We start from the raw sequence: 12,663 nt of genomic DNA on the forward strand, positions 1-12,663 counted from the left end.
TAGCGGATTAGTGCTATTAGCGGTTTAGCGGCTATTAAAGGCTTAGCGGCTATTGATGGCTTAGTGGATTAGCGGCTAAAAGGCTATTAGCGCCTTAGAAATCGGAACACGTTTTCGTCTTGCAAAGCAAGCCCATAGGGAAAATCGTCTTGCAAAGCAGCTCAAAAACGGAAAACCCTTTCGTCTAGCGGGTTTTCCGTCTTGCGAGGCATACGTCTTGCGGGGCACCACTGTATGTGTAAATAAAACTATGTATTCTAAAGACACCACAGTCTCCACTGACCTTAATTCTAAGGAAACCAAACTCTGGTCCCGCACCACTCGGAGACTGGGGCCCACGCAACAATATCACAGCAAAACAAAGAATAAGAACACAGAGGCTCATTTCCTGGAAGTAACAACATTGGCCATCCTATTTCTTTTTTCTTTTTATTCCTCTCAAACCAGAAATTTATCCACAGTAAGTTACAGCCAAGTGGAACCACAGCATGGCAATGTAGCCACCTACTGCTATTCCACAAGTAATCAGGAGAATGTCAGTACATAGAAAAACAAGGAAGGACATCTCCTGCTGTCTCCACCTATGGGGTCCTCATCCTGCAAGGGAGCCAGCTGTGCTGAAGAGGCAGGGCCCCCTCCGTTAGCATCTTCCATCAGGGTCCCTCTCCAGTTGACATCATGCTGCACCTTCTGTCAGCTCCCAGTTCCCCAGATCCAGATCTACCCGAATCCCAACAGGCTGCAAAAGACAAAGGACAGAATATAAGGATCAGTCTCTTATCTTATGCAGAGCTGAGGAATGTGCTAATGAAGGACTGCAACGTTCCTGGAGCGGAAGCTGCAGGGCCCGGCTTCCTCTTAAATCCCATCAGGTCTGCTGAAAAGGAAGCTCTATCAGGCTGTGCCTCCTGCCCCTGAAGCACTTCCATTCCAGCTATTCTTTTAGAACAGGCACCCAAATTTCCTTTTTTCCTAATCCTCCCTCCTCCTTTCAGACTGTCTTTCGGACCATCAGCCTGCAGGCAGGAATTGCCTTATTTTCAGTTGTTTGTATGTAAGCCACTCTGGGAGGTTCTTTTTGGCTGAAAATCCAGGTAAAACGCCCTTTAAAAGCCCAGACCACTCTCAAGAACAGTGCTAGGTCATCTACAATTGCAATTGCTAGATCATATGAAATTGCCTACCCCATGATTCCACATTACCTTAATCTAGGGATACAGGGGCATGTATGTCCTCCCCAAGTTCTCACCTGCCGAGGACATTTTGTCAAGGACGCAATTCGGGAGGTGCCAGTTCCCCCGCAAGATTCCTTGCTGTCCTCCAACATCACCCGGGTGCTGGGCACAAAACTCCACGAGCGACCCAGTGCTGGTTTGAGATGGCCATTGCTGCTGTCTCTGGTCACGTGATTTGTCAGCTGAAAACAGAGTGGCAGGTTTTAGTCCTCTTTCATTTCCCTTTCGGAGTAATTAGCTGCACAAACCCTTTTTGGGTCTGCTGTACAAGCCCCCCCCCCCATTCTAGAATGATGAAAAATTCCCACTCAACCACAAACCTGAATTATTTGGGGGCATAATGGGGACCTGCCAAAGCTAGATGGCTTTCAGGCAAAATTTCTACGATCTCTGCTTCAGGTTCCCAACTGTGTCCCCAACTCCATACTTCTGTTAGAAGCTGGTGAATGCCCAATGTCAACTAAAGCGTGGTGGGCTGCCCTAAAACACTGGCTCAGGATTTCAGTGTTTGATCTAGGGAAGGGTTTGTACCAATACCTGACCAATGAGGAATTTGTCAGCAAATGGCAGAAAACCATGGCTAAAAAGCCACCTCTATTGGTCTGTCACCCCCCCAACTGTATTACCTGGGTTATGAAGGCGCCCTAAAGACGTTAAAGCAAAAATTATGGGATAAAGCACACAGTGACTTGCGATCTCGATCACACGCAATCTGTAGTCTGCTGGCAGTAGGAGTGCAATATGGGCATGTCTTTAAGTTAACATCTTACATTAAAAACCTGACAGTACCAAATTATCGAAGGCTTTTCACCAAAGCCAGACTAAAAGTCTTTCCTTCTGCAGTGTTGGACGGCAGGTTGAGAGGAGTTCCCTTCCAGAACAAACTTTGCTCATGTGCTCAAGACATCGATTCCATAAAACATATTTTGTTGCACTGTGCAAAATATGAGCAAGCCAGGGCTGAACTGATATTACCCTTGCTGGTACCTTTCCTGGGAAAATCAGAGGCTCACTATGTCAGGTTCCTATTGGAAGACTGGACAAATGCTAGAACATTAGCAGTGGCCAAGTTATTATCGGTGGTTGCAAGAACCAATGATCCTTATATTTTGAACGAAATGTTTGTTTAACCTGGAGGTAGGCTGTATGAATTATGTATTGCTTTGTAACGATTTGTTGGGTCTTTGGACCGTAATAAAGGTTGATGATGATTGGGGGGCAGGGCTTCCTGCTTGTGTCAGAATTTGAACCCCAGCCTTCCAGGTCCTAGTCTGACAGTCTAACTATACGACCCTGGCTAGGAGGCATTGGGGATGAGTTTATGGGGAACCAAGGAGGTGGTGGCCCAGAAAGGTTAGGGATCCACTGATGTACACCCCCTTCTTCTCCTATGCAATCAGCAGGGGCAAAGTTTTTAAAAAGGGGGTGTCTAGTGGCTGCTCTCAACCACTTACCACGACAGCCATTCCAAGCTCTCTGGCGAGCGTTTTCACCTCCCACGCCAAATGCATCATGAGGGCCATGCCTGCAGGAAAGACAGAGACGTGGTCCTCCCAAGTTTGCCATTAACTGCTGTTTCTCCGTGGGAGCAAGTGGTTTTCAGCCAATCAGGAGAAATGTGCTCATCAGCTTTTGGAGCTTCTCCCCACCCCCAACGCACCTCCACCACACGCAGCAGTGGCAGGAATATTTCAGGCCACAATCACACCATACGTTTAAAGCGCTACAATACTGCAAAACAGTCACGGCTTCCCCCAAAGAATTCTGGGAACTGAGTTTGTCAAAGGTGCTGAGAGTTGTTAGGAGACCCCGTATTCCCCTCACAGGGGTACAGTTCCCAGAGTTCCCTGGGAAGAAGGATTGATTGTGAAACCTCTCAACAGCAGCTGGAGTTCCACAGGTTCCCCATCTCTGGTTTATAAGACAAACCCAACAGCAAGATTTGGGGGGGGGCTGTCCTCTGCGGAACCCCTTAACTTGGAACAGGCGAGTGCCTGCTGAGAGACAGGGGTGGGCGTGCTGCTTACCGTCAGGCTGCCGACTTCCCAAAAGAGGGTAAACAACAGCGGAGATGGAATCAATCACCAGAACTTTCACTGGCCCAGATGCACTGACGACCTGAGGGAGAATGCGCAGAGAATAATAATATTTATTTATTTATTTATTTATTTTTTATTATTGTTATTATTATTATTATTATTATTATTTATTTGTATCCCGCCCTCCGCAGCCGAGGCACCAACGATGAAGCAGGGCAAATTAACAGTAGGCCACAGTTGTAGAATCATAGAATTGCAGAGCCCGAAGGAACCTCAATGTCATCTAGTCCAACCACACACACACACACACACACAATGCAGGAAATCCAGCTATTGAATCTCTGACAGACAGACATCCCACTTTGGTTTAAAAACCTCCAATGAAGAGAGTCCACCACCCTCCAAGGCAATATGTTCCACTGCTGAACAGCTCTTCCTGCCAGAAAATTCTTCCTGAAGTTCAGTTGGAATCTGCTTTCTTACCATCTGAATCCATTGGTTCAGGTCCTTCCCTCTGGAGCAGCAGAAAACAAGCTTGCTCCATCTTCCATGCAACAGCCCTTCAGATATTTGTAGACGGCTATCATATCACCACTCAGTCTTCTCTTATCCAGGCTAAATATGCCCAACTCTCTCAACTATTCCTCACAAGGCTTGGTTTCCAGACTCTACATCATCTTGCTTGCCTTCCTCTGCGCACATCCCACAAGGGATTACCTTGGCTCCCCACCAAGGAAATCCAGGACTTCTGCCCCCGGAAAATCTCAGAGCTCAGAAAACTGCAAGGAAATCATTTGTTTTCTGGCACAGAAATTAATTTTGCATTCAGCAAATTAGCCACTGCTATAGTCCTGGATAGCAGAACCCAAAGGACAGGAGAAAAGAGGTGGTAACAGGATCTGGGAGTGGTGCACAGCTTAAATTAAGATTGATGACTCCGCTCTGCAATGTGTGCTCTCTGTGCCAGGGCTTCCCCCTGCCCCGCTCCCAAAAGATGCAAGTTGAGAACAGGGAAGGGTATAGCTGACCATGTGCAGAAAGCCACTCATTCACACACACTCAAACACGTTGGGGATTTCCAGGGTAATATGATGCAACAGCTTGAGCTCTAGAGATGGAAAGCAATGGAGCGTCCTGCAAGCAGGGGAGCATTGGAGAAAGCTCACCTGGTGGGCTGCACTGCTGCGGAACTCTTGCAATGCGTCCAGCATTTTATAGGCGTTAAAGGCACGGATGACCTGGACCCTCTGCAAAGCCTCTGCCTATGGGTGCAGGGAGGGAAAGCTGTTAAGGCAGACACAGCCAAGAATGCGTCTCATTCTCTGCATTATTTGTAACATGTTTATAAATACCACTAAACTGGGAGGGGAACCACAAACTCAAAGCGGTTTACAAAAAAACATACAGGGCTGTACCCAACATTAGTCCTGCTCAGAGTTGTTGGCAGCCGTCTGTCTTGCGAGACCATGGAGGAGTGTGTCTTGGGGGGTGAAGTCAAACCATTGGATGGTTGCAGCGACTGCTGTGGCTGTAGAGACCAACAGGGAGAGACATGTTTTGTTGCAGCTGGGGCAGAGGAGGGAGTCCGGTTGGGCTGCTGCAGATGCACCACGGCGTTTCTTCTGTCTGTGCTCCCCCAGTGGTCATTCCTCCTCTGGACGCATGACCCAACTGTATGTCTCCAGGCATTGTGGTGGTTTGCAAGGGATTCCCACATGGCTGAGGCTGATGTGGCCAGCCTTCATGCCACATTTGCAGACATCTTTGTAAAGCAGAGTTGGTCCGCCAACAGGCCTGGTGCCTGAAGCCAGTTTCCCATAGATCATGTCCTTGGGGATCATGCCCTCTTCCAAGTCAGCACAGACGTTGCTAAGACAGGAGTGCCAATGTGCTGCAGATATGGGCTTGGGAGAGCACATCTTGGTTTTGAGAGTAGCCCCACTGAAATGAATGAATATGGCTGAGATCTATTAATTTCTACTCTATGTAAAACTTAGATGGATGCCAACCCCTCGTTTTGTTTCTATCTAATTTTTATTATGTTAAGAGGAATTGAAAAACAAAATATAACTAAATGGAATAATATAAAGAGGCCACAACAGCCCCTTTGTCATCTTTGGCTCACGCTAACCTGCTCCTGCTCATCCTCGGTCCTCAGTTGAAGGAGCTGCAGCAAACGGGTGGCTGTGAAGCCCCCTGTGGAGTCAATGTACAGAAGGTTCTGCTTGAGGCTGTGGGAGACGTTTGCAGCTATGTTGAGACACACCTAGAAATATGGAGAGAGAGAGAGAGAGAGAGCACAGAAGCTGAGTTGGGCTAGAGGACCTTTTGAGATGCCTTCTACGAAGCACAACCACCACAAATGTCATTTCCAAAACTGGAAAAGCTCCAGGTGTGAGTTGAACTCCCATCTCCCACCAGCCCCAGCCAACATCATTCATCATCATCATCATCATGGAAATCCCTGCCTATTGATATTGCACTTTCTAAACACATTTTTGTTTAGGCAAGCTTAGCCTATTGCTATTTCAACTTTTCGAAGGTCTTCCATTATTGTTGACCATTCTTCTCTTTGATCATTTTATTCTTTTAAACTGCTTTGAGAGCTCTTTTCAACCAGAACAGCCACAGTGACTCCAGTGACCTCAGTTGCTGGATTCCCCCCACTCACCTGAGTTTTGCCGGCTCCAGGAGCCCCCACAAGCTCGGTCACCTCCCCAGTGTACAAGCCAGAGTCCAGGAGCTTGTCCAAGCTTGAACAGCGATGGGAAAGGAAAAAGAAAAAATAATCAGAATAGGGAAATAGAATCGTAGAAGCATAGAGTTAGAAGGCAGAACAAGGACCATCCAGTCCAGGCCTCTGCAACACAAGAACCACAGCAAAAGAATCCCTGACAGATGGCCACCCAGTTTCTGGGTTTAAATAATAATAATAATAAATAATAAATTTTATTTATATCCCGCCCTCCCCAGCCGAAGCCGGGCTCAGGGCACCTAACAACAATCAAATAATCAAACAGTCAAATAGTCACACAATCTAAAAATATTTCATTATAAAAATTAATTAAAATCAAATTGATGGCAACCAATTAAGCAAAATTCTGTGCAGGTTGGCAAAGGAGGGAGTCAGGCTGCGCCCTGACCAAAGGCCTGGCGGAACAACTCTGTCTTGCAGGCCCTGCGGAAAGATGTCAGGTCCCGCACGGCCCTAGTCTCTTGTGACAGAGCATTCCACCAGATTGGAGCCGCAGCCGAGAAGGCCCTGGCTCTAGTTGAGGCCAGCCTAACCTCTCTGAGGCCTGGGACCTTGAGGATGTTATTATTTGCAGACCGTAGGTTTCTCTGTGGGGCATACCAGGAGAGGCGGTCCCGTAGGTACGAGGGTCCTAGGCCGTATAGGGCTTTAAAGGTTAAAACCAGCACCTTAAACCTGATCCTGTACTCCACCGGGAGCCAGTGCAGCTGGTATAGTACCGGATGAATGTGATCTCGCAGCGAAGACCCCATAAGGAGTCTCGCCGCGGCATACCGGTACCTACAACAAAAGAGAGCCCACCACCTTCTCAGTTAGTCTGTTCCATTGTCAAACAGCTTCTGCCCTCAGAAAGTTCTTCCTAAGGTTTAGTCAGAATCTCCTCAATAATAGTGACACCTTGAACTTGGCCCCATTGCAAATCGACTCTCACATGGGCCAGGAATCTCAGGCCCATGGGCCATGAGCATCCCACCAGGCCTCACTATCTGGCCCTCAGGAAGAGAAATGAATGCCTTGGCATCCCTCTCTCACAGACAAGACAGAAGAGGAAGGGAGTCCCAGAGAGGTGGTCCAGAAAACAAGAGCAGATCACCATCTCCCAAGGTCCACAGGAAGTTAGGCGTGGGCCCCCATGGCACAGGTAAAGATAAAGAACCCCTGGGCGGTCAAGTCCAGTCAAAGGTGACTATGGGGTTGTGGCGCTCATCTCGCTTTTCAGGCCAAGGGAGCTGGTGTTTGCCCGCAGACAGCTTTCTGGGTCATGTGGCCAGCATGACTAAACTGCTTCTGGTGCAACGGGATACCGTTGATGGAAGCCAGAGCACATAGAAATGCTGTTTACCTTCCTGCTGCAACGGTACCTATTTATCTACTTGCACTGGCGTGCTTTCAAACTGCTAGGTTGGCAGAAGCTGGGACAGAGCAATGGGAGCTCACCCCGTTGCAGGGATTCGAACTGCCCAAGAGGCTCAGTGGTTTAGACCACAGCGTCCCCATGACACAGAGGCTCACGTGAAGCCTCAAATCCTGGTGCGTATTTGGAAAAAGGAAAGATGCCATAAGGCACAATTCTCAGTACAGTGGTACCTCGGGTTAAGTACTTAGTTCATTCTGGAGGTCCATTCTTAACCTGAAACTGTTCTTAACCTGAAGCACCACTTTAGCTAATGGGGCCTCCTGCTGCAGTCGCGCCGCTGGAGCATGATTTCTGTTCTCATCCTGAAGCAAAGTTCTTAACCCGAGATACTATTTCTGGCTTAGCAGAATCTGTAACCTGAAGCGTATGTAACCTGAAGCGTATGTAACCCAAGGTACCACTGTAGATGTAGAGTTGCCCCACTCTATCCCTTGACATCTCTGTGGTGAAAGCCCTGTCTATTTTACATTGGACATTAGAGAGAAAGGTCCAGTAAAGGAGTTGACGGGGTCTGCTCTTGCCTTTTGCTCCCGGTAGACAAGATGGCGGTGGTGTTTTTGAGCTCTTCGTAGAGGTCTGCCCCATTGACAGGGAATGAGGCAAACTGGGCCAGCAAGATACGCCTTACTGCAGCTAAGGCCTGAGGAGAAAGCAGAATAAGTCAAGGCCAAGTCTGGAAACTAACCCTCCACTACCATCATTTATTTATATTTATTTACTCTATTTACTGTTTTTATACCCCGTGGCAAACCATGCCTGACAGTGGAGGTACAGCATAACCATTGTGGCAAGTAGTCATAGGTAGCCTTAATTTGTCCGACCCTCTTTTAGTTGCAATCCCTGTCTCATGTGGGAGGGAGTTCTGTAGTGTAACTATGCACTTCACGGAGAAGGACTTTATCTGCCCTGAATCTTCCAACATTCAGCTACATTGAATGTCCAAGAGTTTCAGTGTTATGAGAGAGGGAGAAAAAAACTTTTCGCTAATTACTTTCCCCTAAATAAGCCATCTGAAAAGCAGCACAGAAAAAGGTGTGGTGGTGATAATAAACAATGGTAATAATGATGATATGAATAAGAATATCTCTAGCCATGGCAGAGAGATCTTCGTTCAACTCTTGCTTTGTTGGGAAGCAAGAGAAGAATTGCTACCTGTTTTGTGTGTACTGAGCAATAAAACATTGTCAAAACCACCTGAAAAGACCTGGCGAAGGGTTATAGATAAGTGATATAGCACCTGCCTTTCATGCAGAAAGTTGCAGGTTCAATCCCCAGTAGCATCACCAGGTGGGGTTAGGAGAGACTTCCTGCCTGAAATCCTGGGAGAGCCATTGCTGCCAGTCAGTGTAGACCGTACTGAGCTAGATGGACCCAAGGGTAGGAATCACTTCAAGGCAGCTTCCGATGTTCTTATTCAACTGAGCCCTTGACTTGGAAACATGAAGTCTAAACTCTTAACTCAGTGACAGAACACCTGCTTTGCATGCAGAAGGTCCCAGACTCGGACCCCAGCATCTCCAGGTAGGGCTGGGGGTGTCCCCTGAAATCTTGGAAAGCTGCCACCAGTCGATGCCGGCAGTATAGAGTGAGGTGGAGCAATGGCCTTATTCAGGATAAGGCAGCTTCTTATGTACTCACCTTGTACGACAACGAACACTTCTGGGCAATTTCCTCCAGATCTGATGAAACAAGATCTTCCACTGCAAAATGTTTGGGGTGGGGGGGCAGGACACAGAAATAGTCAGCAGCTGGAAACCAGACCGTAAGAAATGTAGTGCAAACACTTTAGGCCACATTTGCACTGTATATTTAAAGTGCTACGACACCACTTTAAACAGCCATGGCTTCCCTCAAAGGATTCTGGGAACTGTAGTTTCTTACAGGTACTGAGACTTCATCAGAGTGGTTTAACAATGTCTCTTCACAGGGAGCTCTGAGAATTTGGCACTCTTTGAGGAGGAACACTCTTTGTGGAGAGTTGTCTTTTAACAACTCTCAGAGCCCTCAGCAAACGACAGCTCCCATGATTCATTGGGGGAAGCCATGTTTGCTTACAGTGGTATAATAGCACTTTATGGTGCTATTTCTGAGGAGCCAGTAGTGTTCCAGGGGCTGCCATGCCCCACCCCAAAACAGTGTGCGTTGTACTTAGGCCACATTCACCCCATACTTTTAAAGCACTGGGATACCACTTTTAACAGTCATGGCTTTTCCCTGGAGGATCCTGGGAGCTGTAGTTCGTGAAGGGTGCTAAAAGGGTTGTCATGAAACCAGTATTCCTAGAGCAACAATTTCCCAAAGAACCCCATGAAGAGGGATGGATTGTGAAACCACTCTGGGAATTGTATACCATTACATTTGAGAAACAAACCACGGGAGATGGCTATTGCCACCATAACATGCTCATGGGCTTCCTAGAGGATCCAGCTGGGTACTGACGTTTTTGGTCCAATTTATCAGGATTCCTCTTATGTCCTTCTCCTTTTCCAACCCCCGCCCTTCACCCACTGCACTGTAATTTTTATTTATTTATTTTTAAATCATATTGGAAGCTTTTTCAGACAGGGAGCTATCAGATTTAAAATAAAAAAATTCCTTCCAGTAGCACCTTAAAGACCAACTAAGTTAGTTCTTGGTATGAGCTTTCGTGTGCATGCACACTTCTTCAGATACACTGCAGTGTATCTGAAGAAGTGTGCATGCACACGAAAGCTCATACCAAGAACTAACTTAGTTGGTCTTTAAGGTGCTACTGGAAGGAATTTTTTTATTTTGACTATGGCAGACCAACACGGCTACCTATCTGTAACTATCAGATTTAGTTATTGTGCTTTCTCCAAAGCCACACTCTTTGCTGAAAGAATCAGAAACAGGGAACCTGTGGCCCTCCTGATGTCATTGGACACCCAGCTCCCATCACAGGTTCCTGGCCATACTGGATGATGGGAGTTGGAGTCCAACAATATCTGCAAAGACAAGACACAAATCATTAAGATCGTTTGTGGTAATAACTGCCCAGAATCTTCAAAGGCCTCCTCCATCCCACCCCCAAGATATGGAACAGAGAGCCTTCTCATTCCTACGCACCCACCCCAAAACCAGCTAAAGGAAGTCTAGTCTTGACCTGTTTTGATGCCGTTGGTCTTCAGATGCTGGAGCATCTCAGGCGTGAGCCCAGGACACAGCCCCACACGGAGGATCATGGCTGGTGTGAAAACCTAGGTGGGGGGACAGCAAGAGGCCTGAGTATCTGGAGAGAAAGCTCAGTCAGTAGAACTGCAGGGGGTTGAACTAGATGATCCTCGTGGTTCCTTCCACCTCTATGTTTCTATGATTCTTCTACGAAAAAGGCAGAGGGCCTTCTTGGTAGTGGCGCCCGTCTTGTGGAACGCTGTCCCATCAGATGTCAAGGAAAAATAACTATCTGACTTTTAGAAGACATCTGAAAGCAACCCTGTTTAGTGAAGCTTATAATGTTTGATCTTTTATTGTGTTTTTAATGTTCTGTTGGGAGCCGCCCAGAGTGGCTGGGGAAACCCAGCCAGATGGGCAGGGTATAAATTATTATTATTATTATTATTATTATTATTATTATTATTAGTATTATTATTATTCTGGAGCCACAAGCAGCAGGGACAAATCCTCAGCAACCTACTATGAGAAGCTGCTTTATACAGAGACCACTGGTTTTTTTCTGCGGGTGTTGACTTGTGCTTTACGCTGATGTTGTGTTTGTGTGTGTGTGTGTTATTCATTGCCCACCTTTCATCCTAAAGTCCCAGAGTGGGTTGTAGCATTAAAAACAATTTAAAACAACCTGCAGCATTAACAACTTGACAGCATTACTATATCTCTACTACTTTAGCACATAGGCTTAATGTGTGCCCCGGTGTGTTTTAAATTGTGCTTTTGCGAAGGTTGCAGGTTCAATCACCAGCACAAAGCTGTGTGAGAACTGCTACCTGAATTCCCTGGGAGCTGCTGCCAGTCAGTGTAGACAATGCTGAGCTAGATGGACCAATGGCCTGACATGGTATAAGGTAGCTTTCCATGCTCCTGTTTAAATCAGCCTTTGACTTGGAACAATGAGGACTGGTCTCTTAACTCAGTGGCAAGACATTTGACTTGGGAAGGTCCCAGGTTCAAGTCCTCAGCATCCCAGGTAGGGCTGGGAGAGACCCCTGCCTGAAAGTTGCTGGCATGCAGCTGGCAGGATGACGTGCAAAGCTGCAACTGCCTGTAAAACCGGAGCCCCAGAAAAAGACCTTCCCTTCCTGCATCTCCAAAAACTTCGGCTCTCACTTACCCCATGAATGCAAACTGAGCGCCTTCTTTGCAGCTCTATTTCCTGCTTTATTCCTAGAGTGGCCAGTTCTTTCTCCTTCAAGACCACCAAGTATTGCGCTTTAGCCCCACCTGCCGGCTTGTCGTGGAAGTGACAGCACAATGCTTTCTTGCCTAGTTACAATAAAAAAATTCCTTCCAGTAGCACCTTAAAGACCAACTAAGTTAGTTCTTGGTATGAGCTTTCGTGTGCATGCACACTTCTTCAGATACCTGAAGAATAGGAAGGCTCATACCAATAACAATACCAATAATATAGCAATACCATATTGGTATAATAATACCAATAATTGCCGAAGAATTGATGCTTTGGAGGAGACTCTTGAGAGTCCCATGGACTGCAAGAAGATCAAACCTCTCCGTTCTTAAGGAAATCAGCCCTGAGTGCTCCCTGGAAGGACAGATCCTGAAGCTGAGGCTCCAATACTTTGGCCACCTCATGAGAAGAGAAGACTCCCTGGAAAAGACCCTGATGCTGGGAAAGATGGGGGGCACAAGGAGAAGGAGATGACAGAGGATGAGATGGTTGGATAGTGTTCTCGAAGCTACAAACATGAGTCTGACCAAACTGCGGGAGGCAGTGGAAGACAGGAGGGCCTGGCGTGCTCTGGTCCATGGGGTCACAAAGAGTCGGACACTACTAAATGACTAAACAACAACAAGGTGCTACTGGAAGGATTTTTAAATTTTGTTTTGCCTATTTATATTAGACTCTTAATAAGCTGCCGGGGAACTGCTTCGGAAGCTGCTGGACTGTCCTTCGCTGGGTCTTTTCAAACAGAGTTTGGGTGGCCATATGTCAGGGATTATTTAGCGGCGATTCCTGCACTGGGGATCCCTTCCAACTCTAGGATTTTATGAATTAAATGGGAC

The 12,663-nt window shown here is 47.0% G+C and overlaps 1 protein-coding gene across 1 annotated transcript; it reads right to left on the minus strand.

Annotated features, from left to right (window-relative positions):
• Positions 1-384: 384 nt before the first annotated feature.
• On the minus strand, positions 385-11,846 carry RAD51D (RAD51 paralog D). Its single transcript, XM_083479404.1, has 11 exons — positions 11,753-11,846; positions 10,571-10,664; positions 9,085-9,146; positions 7,968-8,086; positions 5,946-6,027; positions 5,406-5,540; positions 4,441-4,536; positions 3,263-3,353; positions 2,690-2,760; positions 1,250-1,417; positions 385-739 (listed from the first exon to the last, which is right to left on the minus strand). Exons 2-11 carry the CDS (start codon positions 10,647-10,649, stop codon positions 677-679), a joined length of 966 nt encoding a protein of 321 aa, XP_083335530.1. The 5' UTR covers positions 10,650-10,664; positions 11,753-11,846; the 3' UTR covers positions 385-676.
• Between the last annotated feature and the right edge of the window lie 817 nt (positions 11,847-12,663).

Source organism: Podarcis liolepis (genome assembly GCF_965112155.1).
Source record: "Podarcis liolepis genome assembly, chromosome: 16".
NCBI lineage: Eukaryota > Metazoa > Chordata > Lepidosauria > Squamata > Lacertidae > Podarcis > Podarcis liolepis.